The 21752-nt window shown below is 48.7% G+C and overlaps 1 protein-coding gene across 1 annotated transcript; it reads left to right on the forward strand.

The window, feature by feature from the left end:
• The first annotated feature begins 14 nt into the window (after positions 1-14).
• Positions 15-15327, forward strand: LRRC8A (leucine rich repeat containing 8 VRAC subunit A). The gene is given in 5 exon segments (XM_044305202.1): positions 15-163; positions 1148-1264; positions 9871-10336; positions 10338-12029; positions 14724-15327. Coding segments are annotated over 3 exon segments (2427 nt in total). The 5' UTR covers positions 15-163; positions 1148-1264; positions 9871-9877; the 3' UTR covers positions 15000-15327.
• Positions 15328-21752: the final 6425 nt, after the last annotated feature.

Raw genomic sequence — 21752 nt, forward strand, 5'->3', positions numbered from 1 at the left:
ACGCCGGATACCGGCTCCAAGACCAACCCCTCGGGATACCGGTGTCCCCCACCCACTCCGGGACAAAGCGTCACTTCCGGAGGTGGGGATGTGGGGCACTGCGGTGGCGAGGGACAAAGCGGAGAGTAGAAGAAGAGGGACCGGCCGCGGCCCGGGGGTTAAGGTAGGATTCTGGGAAACGGTGGTGAGGACCGTACCATTCGGGAATGAAGGGGGGGGGAGACTGTGTGGGTGCTCTAGGTGCTGGTAGTGCCGTCCCTCCATCCTCATTGAAGGCCCATTTGCTTGTATTGATGTCAGCTTTAGGCCATATTGCCTTAGTAATAATTGGCGTTAACCCAAGTGTCATATATAGGGCGCAAACCTGATTTTTGGAGTCACATTAAGTGCCCTCCACAATGGCACGGACCACCGCCAAACCCCTGGGCACCTTGTCAGGCGCCACCTGCGCCAATGTCAGTCATTTCGCCTTTTCCACTTACGGGTAACGAGTAAAAAGTTCTGTAAGTTTCCATTCCATTTTCAAGATCACTGCTTGCTGTCAGGGCACAAAACTAAAGGGCCGTCCTGCTGATACGGCTCTGGTACACGAGCTCAGCATCTGGGCGTGACCAACCGGTGCGGATGGTAGATTTGGGGCCACGCCCATATGCCTGCCATAACAAGGGGAAGCTGCCAGCACCCCCATAATAGGCCAGATTGATACCAGTCAGATTTGGGCCTGATGGACACCCTCTAGCTGCTACCATGCACCCACGATGGTCAATGCCCATGCCAGTTTACCAAAAAATTGACAGAACTAGACTGGGAACACCCCCATAATGGGCCACCCAATGGCTGCGACATGCAACCGACCCCCACTCTGGTAAAACCAAAGTATTGGTTGCAAAATTGTGGACCAGGGTTGTTCTTAGTGGATTACCCCTTTAAGACATTTTTTTTGGGGGGGGGGGGCATGCAGGCCAAGGCCAACAAGCCACACCTTTGCCAGCGCCCAGAACTTTTCAGTCCCTAAACCACATGATTTAATGGCCCGAAAAGGGTTTTGGTGAGTGTGCACAAGGGTGCCTGTACCCTTGTTTCGGGGGCATCGTTGGGGGGGGATACAGGATCACCCCTTTAATACGTTGTCCTCTTCTTTTTTCAGGTGTAGCTGCTCCCATGGAGTTGGGCACCTGCCACTGCTGCTATATCCGTGATAGATCGCGCCTGTTGTTTCACACTCCGTCAGAGCACAGATAGCACCGCCAGACAGTACCCCGGGGTAAGTGCACCCACTAGACCTCAGCACATAGCAGCCAATCAGGATCCAGCTCTCATATTCCTAATGTAAGGGGGTCCGACTACTGATCACAAGAAAGGGGGGGGCCAATGATCCTCTGTCTGGATGGCGCGCAGACATGCATGTGTACCCGCTGCTCCATTTAACTTTATGGGGACAAGTGGTGGTCTGTCTCTGGCAGCGCCCACGTGTATTCACCGCTCCCCCTTTCTTGAAATCGGGTGGTGCCCCTTTTAAACTCGTCCCCTATCCTGTAGATAGGGGTTACGTTGTGATGGGACAATCCCTTTAAATGGAGAGAAGCGTCCTGATTGGTTGAAACGCTGCTCCTCTTTTCTGTTGCACAGTCTATATGCTTTCTTAAAGACTTGTGTATTTCTGTACATTGCCAGCTGACTCAGCATAGTGCCGCCACACCCGCTCTCATAGTCGGTGCCGGTGCTGGGCTGCCCTTGTACTGCTGCCAGCTCTCCTGCGCACACGCCTTCCATTGCTGCTCATTTCATGCACATTTAACAATTGTACAGAATGTTCTCAGCAGGTTATTTGCTTTTCTTCTATAAAGGTGCATATGTTGTGTTTTATACTGGTGACCTATCCTCAGGATCATCGGTATATGATCGGTGGGAGTCCCACGCCCGTGTCCCCCGCCGATCAGTTACTTAAAGTGGCCACTGAGCGCCATAGCCTCCTCGAAGCTTACCCTAAGGGTCCATTCACACGTCCGTATGTGTTTTGTAGATCTGCAAAACATGGACACCGGCAATGTGCGTTCCGCAGACTGCACATCACCGCCACTCTCATAGAAAATGCCTTTTCTTGTCCGCAATTGCGGACAAGAATAGGACATGTTCTATTTTTTTTGCGGATCCGGACAGCACATTCCGGCCCCATAGAAAATGAATGGGTCCGCACCTGTTCCTCAAAATTGCGCAACGGATGCTGACCCATTTTGCGGACGTGTGAATGGACCCTAAGCCAGTGATGTCACCTTCGTCATTGATGTGGCCTAGCCGCAGCGCAGTGAATGGGGCTGAGCTGCAATACTAAGCACAACCACTGTACAATGGATGGCGCTATGCTTGGTAAGCTGTGAGGGGGCAACAGCGCTTCAGCCAGCTGATCTGCGGGTGTCGGACCCCCATCTATCACATACTGATGACACTTAAAAAAGCCATTTAATAGGACACGTGGGACAACCCCTTTAAGTCAATTCACTACTAGATATTCTGGAAATATGTGCCAACCTGCACAGACCCTCTCGCTCAGGGATGCCCAACCTGCGGCCCTCCTGCTGTTGAAAAACTACAACTCCCAGTATACCCTAATAGCTGTATGCTGTCCAGGCATGATGGAAGTTGTAGTTTTGCAGCATCTGGGGGGCCGCAGGTTGGGCATCCCTGCTTTAGCTCTATGGATGGCCATACGTTTTAGACGGCCAAACGGGTATCTTTCCCAACCCCCGTGTACATGCACACTCGGCTCGATCGAGCATGCATGTCTTTTGAAAGCAATAGAATCGGATGTGTTAAAACCCAACAGCCTGATCCTTATCTCCTCCGACATCTGCCTTCGGAGGCCCCCTTATACATTGCATGGTTGATATCGGGGACTTCAGCCATGCTTGCAGCTGGAGACTGAGACTGCCTTAGGGAGTTGCCTTTCATGCAGTTTTCTGGTGGCTTCTTGTGTGGTGGTAGATCACGTCGCCTTGGATCCTATGTTTGCTTTGCTCACTAACATGAGGAATGTCCCTCCTCGTCACCGCCGCCGGAGCTCGTGGCGGATGTATACCTGCCGCTGAGTGAGGAGGGGGCTAGTCCAAAATATTCTTCTGCTTTATCGGTGACTTAAAATTTATCCCCAAATTGCTTAAATGCGATAAAATAAGAGAAGATCTCTCTTAATTTCCATCACCGGTCCTCCCCGCAGCGATGATGTGCCATATACCCTACATCAGGTATGCTCAACCTGCGGCCCTCCAGCTGTGGCAAAACTGCAACTCCCAGCATTCTCGGACAGCCTACAGCTATCAACCTACAGCAGGGCATGCTGGGAGTCGTAGTTTTACAACAGCTGGAGGGCCGCAGGTTTAGCATCCCTGCCCTACATCATTGCTACAGCCAGTCACTGGACTCGGTAGTATGCAGCACAAAACTGCCGAGGCCAGTAATTGGCTGATAATGTCGGGTATTTACGGCTGCGTCACTGACCAAAGCGGAGGACCGGACAAAACTGATCTTTTTTTTTTTTTTTTACATTTAGGGGCTTTAAGGGGACCTCTCCTGACTTGTCTGCTTTAGTAACTACTGCATCCGTCATGTAATGACCATTCTGGAGCATCTATTCTTATGACTTTATGTTGTGCAGTTCCTCTATTATTCCTTATAAAAGTCATCAATGAATGGCTAGCAGTTTGCAATGAAGGTCCAGATGGTTGTTACCAGTTTGGGGGTGTGTCCCTGCCCAGTCTGACCCTGGCCGCATTGATTGTGTAGTCAGACTGCGCTGGCACACGCCCAGATGGACCTTCACGGCAAACTGCAATTCATACATATCTTCTAGCAGGAATAATAACGGAATGGCTCATCCCAGAGTCATAAGAATAGACGGGGGATGCAAGACATGAAGGAGAGATTAGAGGCCCTTTAAAGGGATATTAGAATTAAAGGCATGTTTAAGGGTAAAGTCTGTTTTAAAGGGGTTGTCCATGCTTAGAAAAACCTGGCTGCTTTCTGCCAGAAACAGCGCCACTCTTATCCATTGGTTGCATCTTGTATTACAACTCGGTTGAAGTATTCTGGAGCTGAGCTGCAGTATTACGCACAGCCTGTGGACAGGTGTGGCGCTGTTTTTGGAAGAAAGCAGCAATGTTTTTTTCGGATCTGGACACCCCCTTTAAGTAGGCTGTCATCTGGCAGATCACAGATCCTGTTTGCTGACATCCTGGCGCTACTTAAATCAGTCATCTCGTCTCCTGCCATACCATACAGCAGGGGGGGGCTCTCCAGTTTGCCCCCACAGGAATTTGTTTTATCCACACTCGCTTAGAAAAATGGAGAGAAAAAAAAGCAAAGTTGTCAGAATTGTCCATGGCAACCAATCAAATGCCTTCTTTCGTTTTTCCAAACCAACGGAAAGAAGTGATTTTAGTGGTTGCTATGGACGACGGAGATGTCTACCAAGTTTTATGTACAATTGGGCCTCCTTTCTCAGCACTGTCGAAGAGAAAATCTGGCCTTGTTGCCCATGGCAACCAGTCAGAACTGGGCCGCGAGGTCCGTACGTCCGCATAGGACAGGGGCCATAGTATAGAGGTTCTGGTCCATGTGGAAGTAGAGAGAGGACTATTGCGCACACAGAAAGCAAATATGGCCGTCCGAATCAGGCATAGGTTGCTTTGAGATGGCTGCCTTCCGCCAAGTCCTGTCCCCACTAATATTCCAGTCCAAAATTTAGAGCGTTTTCCTCCTGAATAATTTTTTTCCCATCTCGTTCCTTGAAGCAATTTGTTTGTACATCTGTATGTAAACCCCCCCCCCCCAAAAAAAAAATATATATATATAGCGGCGTATGTCGTGTTTCTTTGCGTATGAGTGTCATGGAGTTTCGTGTGCTATTTTATATTTTGTTTTCCCCGTTTTTGATCCATCCTTTTACTCATAAAATATAATGGTGGACATTTGTCAAGTGAGGGGAAAGTGTCGCTGTTGCCCATAGCAACCAGTCAGCGCTTTTGCTTTCCGACAGAGCCTCTGAAACATGAACTGGAAGCTGATTGGTTGCCATGGGCAACGGCTCCATATTTTCCACTAGACCTATGTGGAACTGATGGGGGGGGGGGGGGGGGGGTTACCTCCGCCATAAAGAAGAAAGTTAATAAAATGGAGAACCTCCTTGAAGGACGGCTCAGTTTTGTTTCATGTCTGTGTGGAGGGCCGATATCATTGTAGATACAAAAAAATACTAGGTTTCCAAGGTGATGGCCTCTAATGGCTGCCATTACATTTCTTACATTTCCCACTTAGTTGTCACCCAGCTCTTGTTTACCTCAGACACAAGGGAAGGAGTTAATAAAATGGAGAACCCCCTTCAAAGACGCCCCAGTTTTGTTTCATTCCTGTGTGGAGGGCCGATATCATTGTAGACACCACAGTGTGCTAGATTTCCAAGGTGACAACCACTAATGGCCGCCATTACATTTTACCCAGCTTTTGTTATTCGTGTATGGTGGGAAAGCTTTAGGCGTTCAGACTTATCATGTCCATAGGGTTAGGCTTCGTTCACATCACCGATCAGCCCTTCCGTTCTCCTGGCCCGTTTAGGACGGATTCGGCACGTAACTGTGCCGAACGGAGCCCACGGGTTCCATAGACTATAATGGGGTCCGTTAGGTTTCCGCTCTGAAGATGATTTTGGAGCGGAGACAAAAGTTGGACATGCAGGACTTTTTTCTCCGCTTCAAAAATCTTCTTCTGAGCGGAAACCTCACAGACCCCATTATAGTCTATGGGGTCCTAAGGGCTCCGTTCGGCACAGTCATGTGCCGAATCCATCCTTTCCGTCCTAAACGGGTCAGGAGAACGGAAAGGCTGAACAGTGATGTGAACGAAGCCTTATGATGTATAGACAGAGGCCAAAAGTGTGTCTTTAGGACTCCATCCTACCCAGGACCCTATGGGTAACAGAGGCCACTGTGTGGGTTTGTGCCTAACAGGTCCATACTCCGCTTGGTTTGAACAGTCAGATGTATGCCATTTTTGGTCTCCTCGTGGAGCCTCCTTCCCTCAGCGTAGGGTGTGTTTGTAAGCAATGGTTTACGAGAGAAGAATTCTTGGCCGCCGGCCCAGGGCTGGAGGATGTCTTATTGTGAGTGGACTTTGATGTGTTTTTACCCTGCGTCACTTTAGTTTGTGTTTTGTGACTAGTTTTGGCTGCCAAGGTTCAGGTCTGAGAAAGCTGAGCTCATACTGTTCTTGTTAGCGCTCTGCCATGTTACCACCTCGGCATTATTGGTTGACTTCATCATCTAAGAGTATAATAATGAAGCCAGATACCCATCCCGAAATTAGAGATTTGGGCTCTATCACAGGCACAATGACCTACCGGCTGCGATAACCCATAAGGAAGCCCCATCTCTTTTTTTGGTTCCCTGTCCAACTTTTTATAAAGGTTTTTAAAACATGGCCTATTAGATTATTAGGGATCCAATTCTCCGCACCCACCAAGTAGCTGGTCGAACTGGTGTCGAGAGTCAGATCCTGAACTATTAAATATTGATGGCCTGTCCTAAGGATAGATAGAGCTTAAAATTTTAAATTCTGGAAACCCCCTTTAAAGGGGTATTCCCATCTGGATTTTAATGGCCAATAAAATAGGTAAAAAATGTCCGAATAGTGCAGGTCCCACCTTTGGGACTCACTCCTGTGTCAAGAACGGTAGTGAATGGAGAAAGACATGCACGCGTGCGGCTCGCTGCCCATTTAAATGGGGAGCCCTGTTCTTGACACAGGAGTGAGTCCTAGAGGTCTTTACGGCGTATCCCATCTATATATGCCTTAAATGTTCAGATGGGAATGCCCCTTTTAAAGGGGTTGTTCAATACTATAAACTGCCCCCCCCTCCATGAGCCGGGCCCCTCACAGGGAATATACTTACCCCGCACCGCCGCTGCTGCTTTTCCCTGTGTGAGAATAAAAACATCCAGTTTCGGGGGGGAGCAGCCAATGGCAGGCGGTGATGGGGACGAGCCTCCCTATCGTCACCCGCAATGCTAGGAAGGCTCGTCCCTGCTCTCCCCGACACCAGATCTTTTCATCCGCTCACAGAAGCGGCAGTGCGGGGACCCGGAGCGGCGCAGGGAGCTGGGTGAGTATATTCCCTGTGAGGGGCCTGGTATATTGGGGGGGCAGTTTTAAGGCATTTTGATCTTCTCAGGATCTGTCAGAGATCTTCTGGTTGCCCACTCACCATATTGGGGTGTTTTGGGGCACTCTTAGAAAGGGCAATATCTGTTAAAGGGGTGCTTTCTTCCGAAATGAGCGCCACCCCTGTCCATGCGTTGTGTGTGGTTTTGCAGCCATGTTTTTTCAATCCTGGACAACCCCTTTTAAGTCCTCATGCACACGACCATGTCTGTTGTGCAGTGTGCAAAACACGGATGCAGGCTGTGTGCATTCTGCATTTTGCGGAACGGAAAGTCCAGCCCTCAATAGAGCAGTCCTATGCTTGTCTGTGATACGGACAAGAATAGGACATGTTCTATATTATTATTTTTTTGCGGTGGCACAGAATAAACGTGCGGATGCGGACAGCACAGGGAGTGCTAGTCGCATCTTTTGAAGTTAATGGGCCCTCATCCGACCCGCAAATAAATGCAGTTCGGATGCGGACTCAAACCACGGTCGTGTACATGAGGCCTAAATCCGATGCCTCCCACCTTGATTAACCATTAACTCGTTCAGCACAAACTCTGATGCCACAACCACACTTTTACTTTTGCCCGAGACGCCATAGTTGAGCTACGACACGCATTTTAGAATAGCACCTAGAAGGGAATTTGGGGGCGCAGTCAAGCAGATACTGCTGCGCTATGGTGGCCTGATGCACACAGCAATCCTGGCACATGGGGGCATAGGTCTGTTTTAGGACCTGCAGGCGCCCCTTGTGCCTCCCCGAGACGCTGTGTTCACCCCTGGAAGGAATGGTGCCAGTGTCGGTTGCTTCCATAATACAAAATTAAATTTTCCTTACAAATTCGCAGTGTGGGGCCATGGCATACTGTAGATGGCGGTTTTACGGTTTTGTGTCGCAACAATTTGTGATTCAGTCGTTCGCCTAAGACTGATCCAAACAAACAATAAATGAGCAATAGTTTCTTAAAGGGGATATTCCATTTTGTGTTTTTAGACGTTGTGATGGGTGATGCTTGTAAATGTATTCTGAGGATGCTCGCACTATTTCAGCCATCAGGTGGCGTGGCCTTGTGGAAGGTGACCTTCTGTAATGGACTGATTCAGCAGACGTGTGGGAAGCGTGCCTATTAACCCAGGCCTGCACGTTTCTGAGCTCCTGAATCATCCTGACATCTGGAGCCAATGGATCCCACGAGGGTTAATGAGCGACGTGCAGAGTTTTCTAATACCTTGCCTCTGGCAACGGGCTTTCCAGCTGGTGAACTGCAAATACAAGCATGTCTTTACTAGTAAAGAGGTTGTCCATTTTTTATTTTTTGAGAAACGGCGCCCATCTGTCCATGGGCGGTCTCTGGTATTGCAGGGTCAGCCCAATTCACTTGAAAGGAGAAAATAAGCAGATCCTCTCTCCTGATATTGGATAACCCCCTTAAATTTAAAGGGGCTCATCGCTGGAGTATCCAGTCGCTTTATAATTGGAGGGGGGGGGGTCTTTAGGGACAAGCATGGTCCTGAGAATGATCTACGCCTGTTTTTCCTTACACATGGGCATCCCCGGCTACCCCAGGGAGCTGCAGCTGGCCCCATTGACGTGCCACAGTTTCCCAGCACTGTGGGTGGTCGGGGTAAAGACTGTGAAGGGGCCCTGACTCTGTGAACCCTCCATTCTCAGAATCAGTAGGCTTCCCATAAGTGGAACCCACACCGATTGTAAAGTGGTGGCATACACTAGCGATACACCATCGACTCAGGAGATGGGGAGTGCCCCTTTAACTTGCTCACTTTTTTTTATTTTTTTTTGCGACCCAAGCGTCCTTAGAACACAATGATCAAATCGAACTGATGCATCCATGATTTCCTTAAGGGCTCATGCACACGGCCATGCCCATATTGCGGCCCAGGCAGCGTCCATGTACTCGCCGCATCACAGATGCGGTCCCATTCACTTGAATGGGGTCCGGAAGGTGTGGTGCGGGAACCCATGGAAGCACTCCGTAGTTTCTCTCCGTGCCTCCTTTTTTGCGGTGCGGATGGATCACGGACTCATTCAAGTTAAATGTGTCGGATCCGTCTGCTGAATCCGCATGGATGTTGCCTGCGCAGAACGCCCGTGTGCATGAGCCCTAATGGAGTGAATAGAGATTAGATCTATCTGCATGCTGAGACTTCTGGTTAGCCCAGTTTCCCCCCAGATCATTCGTAGTATTGCATTAAGATTGGGCGGGCGTCTTCAAGGACACACCGGTAATGCAGCGGTTAAGACGAGCGTCCCCTGACAATATTCTCCAGCCCCGATGTGTGCGGTTTCCTGTCCATTCCCTCCTCCACAGCCGCCTGTGTCGTTTTATTACTTTGTGGAGACGTTAGGCTTGAATTTTAATGCGTTTAAAAGTCCCTGATAGAAGGAGCTATATGAGATCAGAGTAGTCCTCGACGCGTTTTGAGTATGAAGTCAAGGTCTCCGACGTCCCTAAAATTCCCTAAAGGGTTGGAAGCAGCAGTTTTTACGCTCCAGTCCTTGCATTGCAGTTGCATTGTATGATTTCTAATGCCCTTCCTCCTGTCTGATCTCTGTGCGGCTGTCCTTACCTGTCCCCGTTGGTATAAATAGTTAGGTGTCTGCTCTGGGATCTCGCTTTGTACTAAAACCCTGTTCTGTTTGCTCGTTTCCAGGTGAGCCATGATTCCCATCACAGAGCTGCGCTATTTTGCCGACACGCAACCGGCTTATCGCATCTTGAAGCCATGGTGGGACGTCTTCACGGACTACATCTCCATCGTCATGCTCATGATAGCGGTGTTTGGAGGCACCCTGCAGGTCACACAGGACAAGATGATCTGCCTGCCTTGTAAATGGGTCACCCAAGACAGCTGTAACGATTCCTACCGTGGCTGGACACCTGCAGAAATGGAGTACATCAACAGTAGCCTGGGGCCTCCACCTGGACTTGGTCCAACGGGTATAAAATACGACTTGGACAGACATCAGTATAACTACGTGGATGCAGTGTGCTATGAGAACCGGCTGCACTGGTTCGCAAAGTACTTTCCTTACCTCGTCCTGTTGCACACGTTGATCTTCTTGGCCTGTAGTAACTTCTGGTTTAAGTTTCCCCGCACCAGCTCCAAACTGGAGCACTTTCGTATCCATCCTGCTCAAGTGCTTCGATTCACCGTGGACTACTCGAGCCTTGTCTGAGACAGTGGTGGAAGAAAGCGACACCAAGCCCACTGGAGCAAAGATGAACGGCTCGGTGGACAAGAAGTCTTCTACGGCCAGCGACGATGTGGAAGCAACTGTGCCCATGCTCCAGAGGAGTAAGTCCAGGGTGGAGCAGGGGATCGTCGACAGGTCCGAAACCGGAGTCCTGGATAAAAAGGAGGGCGAGCAAGCCAAGGCCTTGTTCGAGAAGGTGAAAAAGTTCAGGACTCACGTGGAAGAAGGAGATATAGTCTACAGGCTTTATATGCGCCAGACAATCATCAAAGTCATTAAGTTCATCCTGATACTCTGCTACACGGTGTATTACGTCAGTAGCATTAAGTTCGATGTGGACTGCAAGGTGGACATCGAAAGCCTGACTGGCTATCGCATGTATCGGTGTGCTCATCCGCTGGCCACTCTCTTCAAAATCTTAGCTTCTTTCTACATCAGCCTCGTGGGCTTTTATGGCCTCGTCTGCGTATACACTCTGTGGTGGATGCTGAGAAGATCCTTGAAAAAATATTCCTTTGAGTCTATCCGAGAGGAAAGCAGCTACAGCGACATCCCAGATGTGAAGAACGACTTTGCGTTCATGCTGCATCTCATAGACCAGTACGATCCGCTCTACTCCAAGCGCTTTGCAGTCTTTTTGTCAGAAGTCAGCGAGAACAAACTGAGACAGCTTAACCTTAACCACGAGTGGACCTTGGACAAGTTACGCCAGAGGATTACCAAGAACTCTCAGGACAAGCTCGAGCTGCACCTCTTCATGTTGAGCGGTATCCCCGACACAGTGTTTGACCTTGTCGAGCTGGAAGTCCTGAAACTGGAACTGATACCAGATGTCACCATCCCTCCAAGCATTGCCCAGCTCATAGGTCTAAAGGAGCTCTGGTTGTACCACACAGCAGCTAAAATCGAGGCACCAGCTTTGGCCTTCCTCAGAGAGAATCTGAAGTCACTGCACATCAAATTTACGGACATCAAGGAGATTCCTCTGTGGATCTACAGTCTGAAAAACTTGGAGGAGCTGCACTTGACCGGTAACCTGAGCGCGGAGAACAACAGATATATAGTCATCGATGGTCTACGCGAGCTGAAGAGGTTGAAAGTGTTGAGGCTGAAGAGTAACCTGACTAAACTGCCCCAGGTGGTGACCGATGTCGGCATTCACCTGCAGAAGCTCTCCGTCAACAATGAGGGCACCAAACTTATGGTCCTCAACAGTCTTAAAAAGATGTTGAACCTTACAGAACTGGAGCTGGTGCGCTGTGATCTGGAGAGGATCCCTCACTCCATCTTCAGTCTTCACAACCTTCAGGAGATAGATTTGAAGGACAATAATTTGAAGACAATCGAAGAGATTATTAGCTTCCAGCACCTGCACAGACTGAGCTGCCTGAAGCTCTGGTACAACCATATCGCCTACATACCAATTCAGATTGGCAATCTGGCCAGCATGGAGCGCCTGTATCTTAACCGCAACAAGATCGACAAAATACCAGTCCAGCTATGCTTATGTCGAAAGCTCCGCCATCTTGACCTGAGCCACAATACCCTAACTAGCATCCCAGCGGAGATCGGGCAACTACAGAACTTGCAGTATTTCGCTGTAACTGCCAATCACGTGAGTATTTTACTTACTGTTGAATAAATGTGACCCCCTGCTGCTATGATAGGCGGGTGGGGGTTAGCTCCTCACTTCTTGCCATACAGGTGTATTACTGTGGTACTGGTATATTCCACAGTAGTAATTACTTATTACAGGTCTTATCCATGCTACTCACCAGGGGTATGTGACCTGTGGCTCGCCTGGCTGTTATAATACTACAGCTCCCACCATCACATGCAGGCTGCAAGACAGCTATGAAGTCACAGGTTCTATACTCTTATATAGTGCGAGATTCCCAACCTGCGGCCCTCCAGCTGTTGCAAAATTACAACTCCCAGCATAGCAAGACATCGGCCTACAGTAGGGCATGATGGGAGTTGTTGTTTTATAACAGCTGGAGGGCCGCAGGTTGAGTATCGCTGATCTTATGTATAAGGGGACCTCCTGGCTCTCCTCTGATGCCAGGTCTTGGGAGAGCGAGAGAGCGATCAGGCATGTTGGATTTCAGCATGCCTGCTCCTTTTGTTCTCAGGGTGATAAACCGCCCCAGCAGCTTTCTCACCTCTCCAATTGCAACAACATGCATGCTTGACCGAGCTGAGCAGGCATGTACCTGGAGGGTCGGGGGAGAGAGCCGTTGGCCAAATGAGTGTTCGGCCAATAGCTATGTCATGCGTACGACCCGCGTTAGGTTCTGTTCACACCGTGTTTTTGGCTACGTTGGAAGAATACCTTGGAGAGAAGCCTTCCATGTATGATGCTGCACAATAGGCATATGTCAGCCATAGAAAAAAAGGCATACCAAGAGGTATACAGGATTTACTTTGCTTTCCTGTCCAGTGACTGCTAGATCTTTTGGCCTACCGTGGACGAGAAGGGGCCTATGGACATGACAGACCCAATTTGTCCCTCCCATGTAGCCAAAAGTGAGATGTGAATAGGGCCTCAGTGATGCTTATCGCAGGCCTTGGTTTTATCCATGCTGATATACGACCTGTGACGCTCCTGTTCTTGTAGAGCATTCATGCTCAACCTGCGGCCCTCCAGCTGTTGCAAAACTACAACTCCCAGCATGCCCGAACAGCCTACAGCTATCAGCCTATAGCAGGGCATTGTGGGAGTTGTAGTTTTACAACAGCTGGAGGGCCGCAGGTTGAGCATGCCTGTTGTAGAACCACAACTCCCACCATCACATGCAGACAAAAAATGTGGACCTGCTCATCTAAGCATCACTGAAATGCAAGGTGCCTTTCCGAGTGCCCCCGGCCGCGAACGGCTTAACAGGATGAGCTGTTAATACCGCTGCTGCTGCTGCTGCTTCGTCATCGTTGCATTATTTGCCCATTTTTATGAGCTGGAGCGTTTTCTGTAAATGGCATTTTAATTATTAAAGACGTTCAATATTTTGTTACTTCTAATGAAGCCGCAGTCGATAACCTGTTCTCCCGGAAATGGACGGAAAAGGGAGGTTTAATTATTATTTTTTTGTCTAGGTTGTTTTTTTCTATATTGAGACGTGAAGCTGCGGGTCCCGTTTGTGAATCAAAGGGGGTACTCCGGTCGGGCTCTCCTAGCTGTTAGAAAACTACAACTCCCAGCATGGTCAGGGCATGCTTGGACTTGTAGTTTTGCAGCAGCTAAAGAGCTGCACGTCGGTGGCCGCTGCTCTACAGCCTCCTTCCATGAGAGGCTGAACGTTTTACAGCAGGCTGCTTTACTGCCGGTTATACAATAGTTTCTGATTAGCTGGTAAGTAGTTAGGGGAGCGGATCTGCTCGACCAAGGATCAGACTAGCTGCTGAGGACTACTTCCTCCTAGATCAAAGGTAGGCAACCTCCAGCTGTTGTGAAACTACAACTCCCAGCATGCATACGTACTCTGCTTTTCTCCAAACTCCCATAGAAATGAATGGAGCATGCTGGGAATTGTAGTTTCACAGCAGCTGGTGTGCCAAAGGTTGCTGATCCCTGTCCTAAATGTAGACCTAGCCTTCTGTGGTCTACGTGGCCCATATTTACACCAATAGCCTCATAGCAAGTCTAATGCTCATCAGACCCGATCCTTCTCTCCCCCAATGTAATCTGTCAGGAGCTCCCCAATCTTATTAGATTGTTGGCCGATCCCTCCAAAAATGGTGGGTTTTGCTGAAAATACAGTATTGGCCTTATAGGGGTTGTCCTATATTACAAGAGCTTATCCCCTATCGCAACATAAGGAGCCATGTTACCCCGTTGGATGCTCCATTCAACTGTATCAGGACTGCTGGAGGTAGCAGAGCGCTTAGAGGTGAATGAAGTGGTGGATGGGGGGGGACATCGGTGCGCCATTGTTGTGATCGGTGAGGAGCCGAGCAGTTACACACTTGGCACTTGTGCATAGGGGATAAGTTCTTGCAATGGGACAATTCCTTTAAGCAGAGTAGGTTACTTTATTTTACATGTCCCATGTGACCTTCCCCGAAATAGGGCGATAATATTCAGAACATTTGACTGTCTGGAGGACCTGTCTTGTCCTGTATTGCCCAGGCAATACATTGAATTGTGTAATACCACTTCTCTCCTGTAGGGGCGCTGCAGGCAAACTCAACACCTACTACCGGGTATTACCCGCTCAGGGACTCTTTATTATTAACAAGGGTCCCGTGTGGCAAGTAGGGATTGTCCAAGACGGGGACCTCCTTTAATCCAGTTGTCTTTGCTTCTCCATAGATTGAGAACCTGCCTCCGGAGCTTTTCCAGTGCAAGAAACTTCGTACTCTGAATCTAGGGAACAACGCCCTGCAGTCTCTCCCTTCCAGAGTGGGCGAGCTGACCAACCTGGCCCAAATGGAGCTGCGAGGCAACAGACTGGAGTGTCTCCCTGTGGAGCTAGGGGAGTGTCACCTCCTAAAACGCAGCGGACTGGTGGTGGAGGAGGACTTGTTTAACACTTTGCCTCTGGAAGTTAAGGAGAAATTAACCAGAGCGGACAAGGAACCAGTGTGAGGAAGACTCTGAATCTTGCTGAGCAAGTCATTTCCTATTGGTGACCCCTCTCCTAGAAGATGGGGAACATCTGCTTATTCTAAACTCCCAAAAGTGGACCACGAATTGTCCCAATGAGCACTGAACAAAATTCCCTGACGTTCTCCTGGCCTTTCCTATGAGGTCCACATACCGGAGGACCCTGGAAGGGAAGGAAGGCCGCCACCCGTTCCTGTTGTGCAGACTATCTCCAGACGGACAGCTTCGTTAACGCCGTCCCGTGCTTGTTCCTCTTCTGCTATTTTTAGGGAGGACTCCTAATGAATTTCTTTGATGTGCTTTTATCTTCTCCATCAGTCTTTTTATTTGCTTTAGATTTTATTATCTTGGATTTTTATTTTTAGCATGACAAAGGGGCAGACCCCCGATCCCTACAGAGCCTTAATTTAAGTAATACCATCACTCCCGTCAAGCTGCTTGTTAACATGGATCACTGTGCCAAAGCCTGGGAATAGTATATTGACCAAGTGCAGAGGCCGCAACACGCACATTGCCTTTTAGCTGATGAGAATCGAGGGACACTGTGGGGGAAATTCATCAAGGTGGCAGCAAAAAGTAGCAACTTTTTGCCAGTTTATGTTGTGGCTGGCTTAAAGGGCATTTGTCAGCAGATTTGTACCTATGACACTGGCTGACCTGTTACATGTGCACTTGGCAGCGGAAGGCATCTGTGTTGGTGCCATGTTCCTATGTGCCCACATTGCCGAGAAAAATTATGTTTTACTATATGCAAATGAACCTCTAGGAGCAACGGGGGCGTTGCCATTGCACCTAGAGGCTCTGCTCTCTCTGTCATTGCTGCACTCTCCAGTTTGACAGGACCAGGTTTGATCATGTTTTCACTGCCTGTCAATCAAAGTGGAGAGGGCGCGGCAGTTGCACAGAGAGCAGAGTCTCTAGGAGTAATGGCAACGCCCCCATTGCTCCTAGAGGCTCATTTGCATATATTAAAATGCAGCCACATATGAACATGGGACCAACACAGATGCCTTCAGCTGCCCAGTGCACATGTAACAGGTCAGCCAATGTCATAGGTACAAAACTGCTGACAGATGGTCAATGACTACTAAAACGAGGGGGTAGAAGCTGGGTGATCAGCTCTCCTTTGCTAGGAGAAGTGAACAAGCCGTGCAGGGATCCATAGAAAGTCTGTGCACCGCATGCTCAGTTCCCCTCAAAGCTGAAAGGACATGGCTGAGAAATGCTTGTTGGACCTGGACCCCCACTGATCAATACCTCTGACATGTTAAACAGTTCAAGAAAAGGGTAGGTACTCTCTAAAAGGGTTGACCCATCTGGGACATTCGTGGCCTATCCATGGGATACCTCTAGGACACACTCCTGTCTCCAGAACGGGACCCTGTAGCTCCTGGCTGGGTCTGGAGATGTGGCCATTGCTATTAAAGAGACCCGCGCATGCGCAGCCACCTCTTCATTCCCAGAGGGGCCACGACAGGGCACCACTCTGGAGATGGGAACAGGCCCCAGAGCTGTGGAGGAGGCCATAAATGTCCCAAATGGGACCGCCTATGTCTGATGGGTAAGAGTCCCACCTCTAAACCTGCACCTGGCTCTAGAATGAGACCCCCCCCCCCAAAAGCAAAGGAGAGGGCACCCTGCATGCAATTCTGTGGCAGTTCCAAAAAGAGCCAAGCAGGCGCGCTCGGCTATTTCCAGAACTCCCATAGCAGTGAATGGCGACCGCACTGCGCAAGCACGCCCACCTGTCCATTTTCAGAACTTCTAGAGAAGTGACTGGAGGGTGGCCATGCTTCCAGGGTGCGTCCTCGTTCACCTTGTTCCAGGCTACATTTTGTGCAATTTTTTGACTTGAAAGGGAACTCTATAGTCTTAATGATCTGATGTTTCATAGATCCAAGCGAGAAGGTGATATTGGTGATCCCGGACCACCGATATCTGGATTGAAAGGGTTCTGTGGTGGTATCAGTCTCCAGAATAGTCCAAACCTCTGAGCAGTGCCGATCACTACAGAGCCCTGCCATTCTGGAAATGAGAGGCAGTCTCCGTTCACCATTGAATGGACTTCCCCTTTAAGGACTTGGGTTGTACTTAAAATAGAAGAAATTATCTGCGGACCAGTAACAGCTCAGCTGCGAGTCCTAGATAGTAGGGTGCCCGCTGCGCCAGCCCACATTGTGCTCTGCAGATACCTTCCTGCTTATCTCTTCCCTCTTTCTTTGCACTAGAAGTTTTTTTTGGTCTTTTCGCGGAGATATGGACCCTGTTGCTTTACACGCCCTTTTACCAAGCGGCTTGTGCAGGGCTTCGGCCTTCGAGGGTCCGCTTTGCCAAACCTACTTCTTTGCACACAGGGCGGCTAGATGCTCGATTGCGACACATCCGGATCAGGACCCCTCAACTGTTTGTTTTTCTGCAGATGATTTTTATTTTTCCACTGAAAATTAAAATTTATTCTCGCCATGGACATTTCACTTTTAATTGGTGCAATTAAAATGTCGCCTCATCAAAATCTCCCGAATAGTCCCTCCTTGCAGTTGGCCTCTTTTCGGTGGTGCAATTGGCGGTAAATCTAGGGCTCCCAGGATGTGAACTTGTGACCTTGCTCCCCTTCCATCATGTCAAATGGTCACTGGATGCAAGGAGACTAGGTCACTGCTGCAGCCAGCAATCGGCTGCAGCGGCGTCAAAAACTGACTTTTACATGCTGGGAAAGAAGGAGCGGGGAACCAGCACTAGGAGGCACCTAAGTAGGCTTTCGCCTTCGCAAGAGTGTCCCCCTACAAAGGTGCTCATCCCTTTTTAAGGATGACTAAGGGCCATTGCACACGACCGTATGTATTTTGCTGCCCGCAAAAAAGGGTGACATCCATATTGCATCCGTTTGTTTTTTTTGTGGATCTATTGTAACAATACCTGTGCTTAAAACGGACAAGACTAGGACATTGTGTGTTTTTTTTTATTTTTTATTTTTTTTATGAAGAATGCACACTGTAATTTCCTTTTTTTAATTTTTTTCAAGCCCCATTGAAGTGAATGGTTGCATTTACGGATCTGTAAAAGAGCGGAAACGGAACAAAATAAGCCCAATTTCAGAGATATTGCCAGCCCTTACATTGTTGTAGATGCCCGGCGACCAGTCCTAAAATATACATGCCTTTATGAACACCAGTCTGACATTGGGAAGGCGTGTTTCACACGGGCGTATTATGAATTTATGTCCCCGCCCGACGGAAGGTTAGTGGACCTGAACTCTCAGCATCTCTGTGACACCCGGCCATAACTACACGTGTGTATCCAGCTGAAGGATGCACAACCCCCAGACCCCCCCACGGTGAGTTTTGGGCACCATTGAACCTTATGGCCGTCCATGCTCGTGGTTGGGGTCGGTGGTCTTAAAGGTATAGTCCAACCAACTTGGCTCAGTTCGTTCTCATTTGATGAGGTCAATGACATTTTGTTGCGTTTAGCTGGGGCTTTTTTTTATCATATGTGGTATTTATTGGTCTAGTTTTATGCTTTTATCAGCCATGTGCCTGTTGCATGAGATTCTGCAGTCCAAAGACTTGATCTTTCAGCTGCGGCGCTACGCTCATGTCTTCCATACTCTGCGGAGGATCAAGAGAATTAATTTGCATTTTTTTTGTTTGTTTTGGTTTTTTTTGCATTTTCTTTTACATTGCCCCAAGGGTTTTCTATCTTGTTACATGGAGCTGCCTGCATCAGGTGGCTTTTTTTCTTTTATTTTTTTATTTGTTCTAGTCTGGCTGGGGTTGTCACTTTTTTTCTTTTCTTTTTTTCTTTAACCCAGCAGCAAGCAGGACCTGTTGAGGAACCCATACTTCCCACCACTCTGTTCCAGCTCCGTAGCTCCTGGGCCGTCTTCACTGGACCTCCGGGCCCCCTCTGTCAACTTCACATCTGGGGTCACATGTGCTGGCCTCAGTGGTGACGTGTCCCCAGTGCATCACCGCTGAGGCCAGGCATTGGCTGCAGCGGCACACATGACCTTGTCCATGCAGAAGTTTACAGACCAGTACGGGAAATCCAGTGAAGACAGACCAGGACCTCCGTAGCCGGAATGGAGTGGCAGCGGGTTTCTCCAACGGTCCTCCTTGCTGGAGAAAATTTTTAAAAAGACTTGGACAACCCCTTTAAGGAAAAACTCATATGTAAATCACTCTATGTTTGCATCTTGATTAAAGCGATACTTTAGTCCAAATGACATTTTGGTTTCTATGTGAGTTTTTATTTTCCCATCGACTCCCAGGCAGCGAACCCAACGCTCGTGATACACGACAAGACCACCAAGTTCACAAATATGTCCGCAGACCATCTATATGAGTAAGTGATGCAACTCAGAATTTTTAGGACATGTCACAGTCTCATTTAGAAAGTGGCCGTCCTCTGTAAAGGGGCTTTATGGGCTCGATATCCGGTGGCGATTCTGACTGAGCGCCTCCTTCGAACAGCTGGTCAAAGAGACCATGGCGCTTTGGCGCACTCTGCTCCCCTTTCGTTGTTTATCTGGCACAGCGCCATACATTGGATAGTGGCAGCGAGTAGTATGGCAACTCAATCCCATTCACTTGAATAGGACTTAGGCTACTTTCACACCTGCGTTTAGGTGCAGATCTGTCTGGTATCTGCACAGACGGATCCGCACCTATAATGCAAGCGCTGGTAATCGTTCAGAACGGATCCGTCTGCATTACTATGTCAAAAAAAAAGTTCAAGTCAGACAGATCCGTCCTGACTTACATTGAAAGTCAATGGGGGATGGATCAGTTTTCAATTGCACCATTTGTGTCAATGTAAACGGATCCGGGTTACATTTTATTTATTTTATTTTTTAACTCTCCTTAATCCACTTGATCGCTCAGCCCGGCTTCTCTTCTGTCGTCTTCTTTGAGGAATAGGACCTTTGATGACGTCACTGTGCTCATCGCATGGTCCATCACATGATCTTTTACCATGGTAATGGATCATGTGATGACCGCAGTGACGTCACCACAGGTCCTTTTCCTGTGCACAGCAAATAAGAAAACAGAAGAGATGCCGGCTGCGCGATCAAGTGGATTAAGGTGAGTTATATTATTTTTTTTTATTTTTTTTTAACCCCCTCCAGCCCTATTGTACTATGCATTATGTATTCAGATCGCTATTATTTTCCCTTATAACCATGTTATAAAGGAAAATAATAATGATCGGGTCCCCATCCCGATCGTCTCCTAGCAACCGTGCGTGAAAATCGGACCTCATCCGCACTTGCTTGCGGATGCTTGCGATTTTCATGCAACCCCATTCACTTCTATGGGGCCTGCGTTGCGTGAAAAACGCTGAATATAGAACATGCTGCGATTTTCACGCAACGCACAAGTGATGCGTGAAAATCACCGCTCGTGTGCACAGCCCCATAGAAATGAATGGGTCTGGATTCAGTGCGGGTGCAATGCGTTCACGTTACGCACTGCACCCGCGCGGAAAACTCGCTTGTGTGAAAGGGGCCTTAAGGTACTTTCACACTTGCAGCAGAGGATTCCGGCAATCTGGACGCAAACGGATGGCATTTGTCAGACTGATCCGGATGCGGATCCGTCTGACAAATGCATTGAAATTCCGGATCCGTCTCTCCGGTGTCATCCGTAAAAAAACCGATCTGGTATAAAAAAATTTGGGGGGGCGGTTTCCAGGTCTCTCCAAACACATTTGCACGATGTGACCCCCTTTTAGAAAAAGACACCGCCCTCCAGCTTGCATGGGCTTATGACCTGTAGCCGGCTTCTCCCCTCCCCGCCTATGGGTAGGGTCCAGCCCTCCTTCTCTGGTGCTGGGAGCAAATGACCCATAGGGCTCATAGCCCCAGACCAGAATGTCGCAGGAAGATGGTTCCGGTCCCAATTGATCCGCCTGGATTTCGGCTACAACAAGAGTCCAAACATGGTACCGTTATTTGGTTTCTGTGGGAAGATATGGAGATCTCCCTTCCCTGACTTCCCCCCATCAAACAAAGATCATGGGCACGTACATCGTGGCCACCGGGACACAAATATGTATCCGGTTTCCGCCTGCGATGGCCGGGTGATTCCTAATTCGTTATGAAATGTAGGTGCCAACATGTCTGGAAGGTATCCTTGATCCTGGCAAGGGCTGATATCTCCTGCAGGATTTAGCTTGCATCCAAACTGGCTGATTGAGGTGTGACCTTCTCCACCTGGGGCCTCCTTGAAGTCTGGACCCCTAGGGCTTTCTTCCTTGCCAGCTGACAGTCAGATGACTGGGGGGGTGGGAACTTATTTTGCATGTACACTGATGTATATGCCAAAAGGTGAATCAAATGACAATCCTGGGCTGCCAGTAAATAATAATCCATTTTCCTCACAAGGGGATAATCGACAAGAGTCTATTTGCTAATATCTTGGCACAGATCTTTACATCACAATTTAGCAATGAAATTGGTCAGTAACTGGTGGTTTGCAGGGGTGATTTGCTAGGTTTTGGGATAGTCACTATGAGTGCCTCCAGCATCTTTGACAGGAGGGGACCAGTTTCCATTGCCATAGAATATACTTATAGGAGGTATTTGTTTGAGGGCCATATTTCTTGTAGTATAATGCGGAGAAACCATCAGGGCCCGGGGCTTTGTTTAGAGGGAGGGAGCGAATTACTGCCTGTATCTCTGCAGAGGAGATTGGCCTATTTAGGGCTTCTAGGTCTTCTGGGCGTACTTTTGGA

This window comes from Bufo gargarizans, chromosome 9, assembly GCF_014858855.1.
Source record: "Bufo gargarizans isolate SCDJY-AF-19 chromosome 9, ASM1485885v1, whole genome shotgun sequence".
Classification (NCBI taxonomy): Eukaryota; Metazoa; Chordata; class Amphibia; order Anura; family Bufonidae; genus Bufo; species Bufo gargarizans.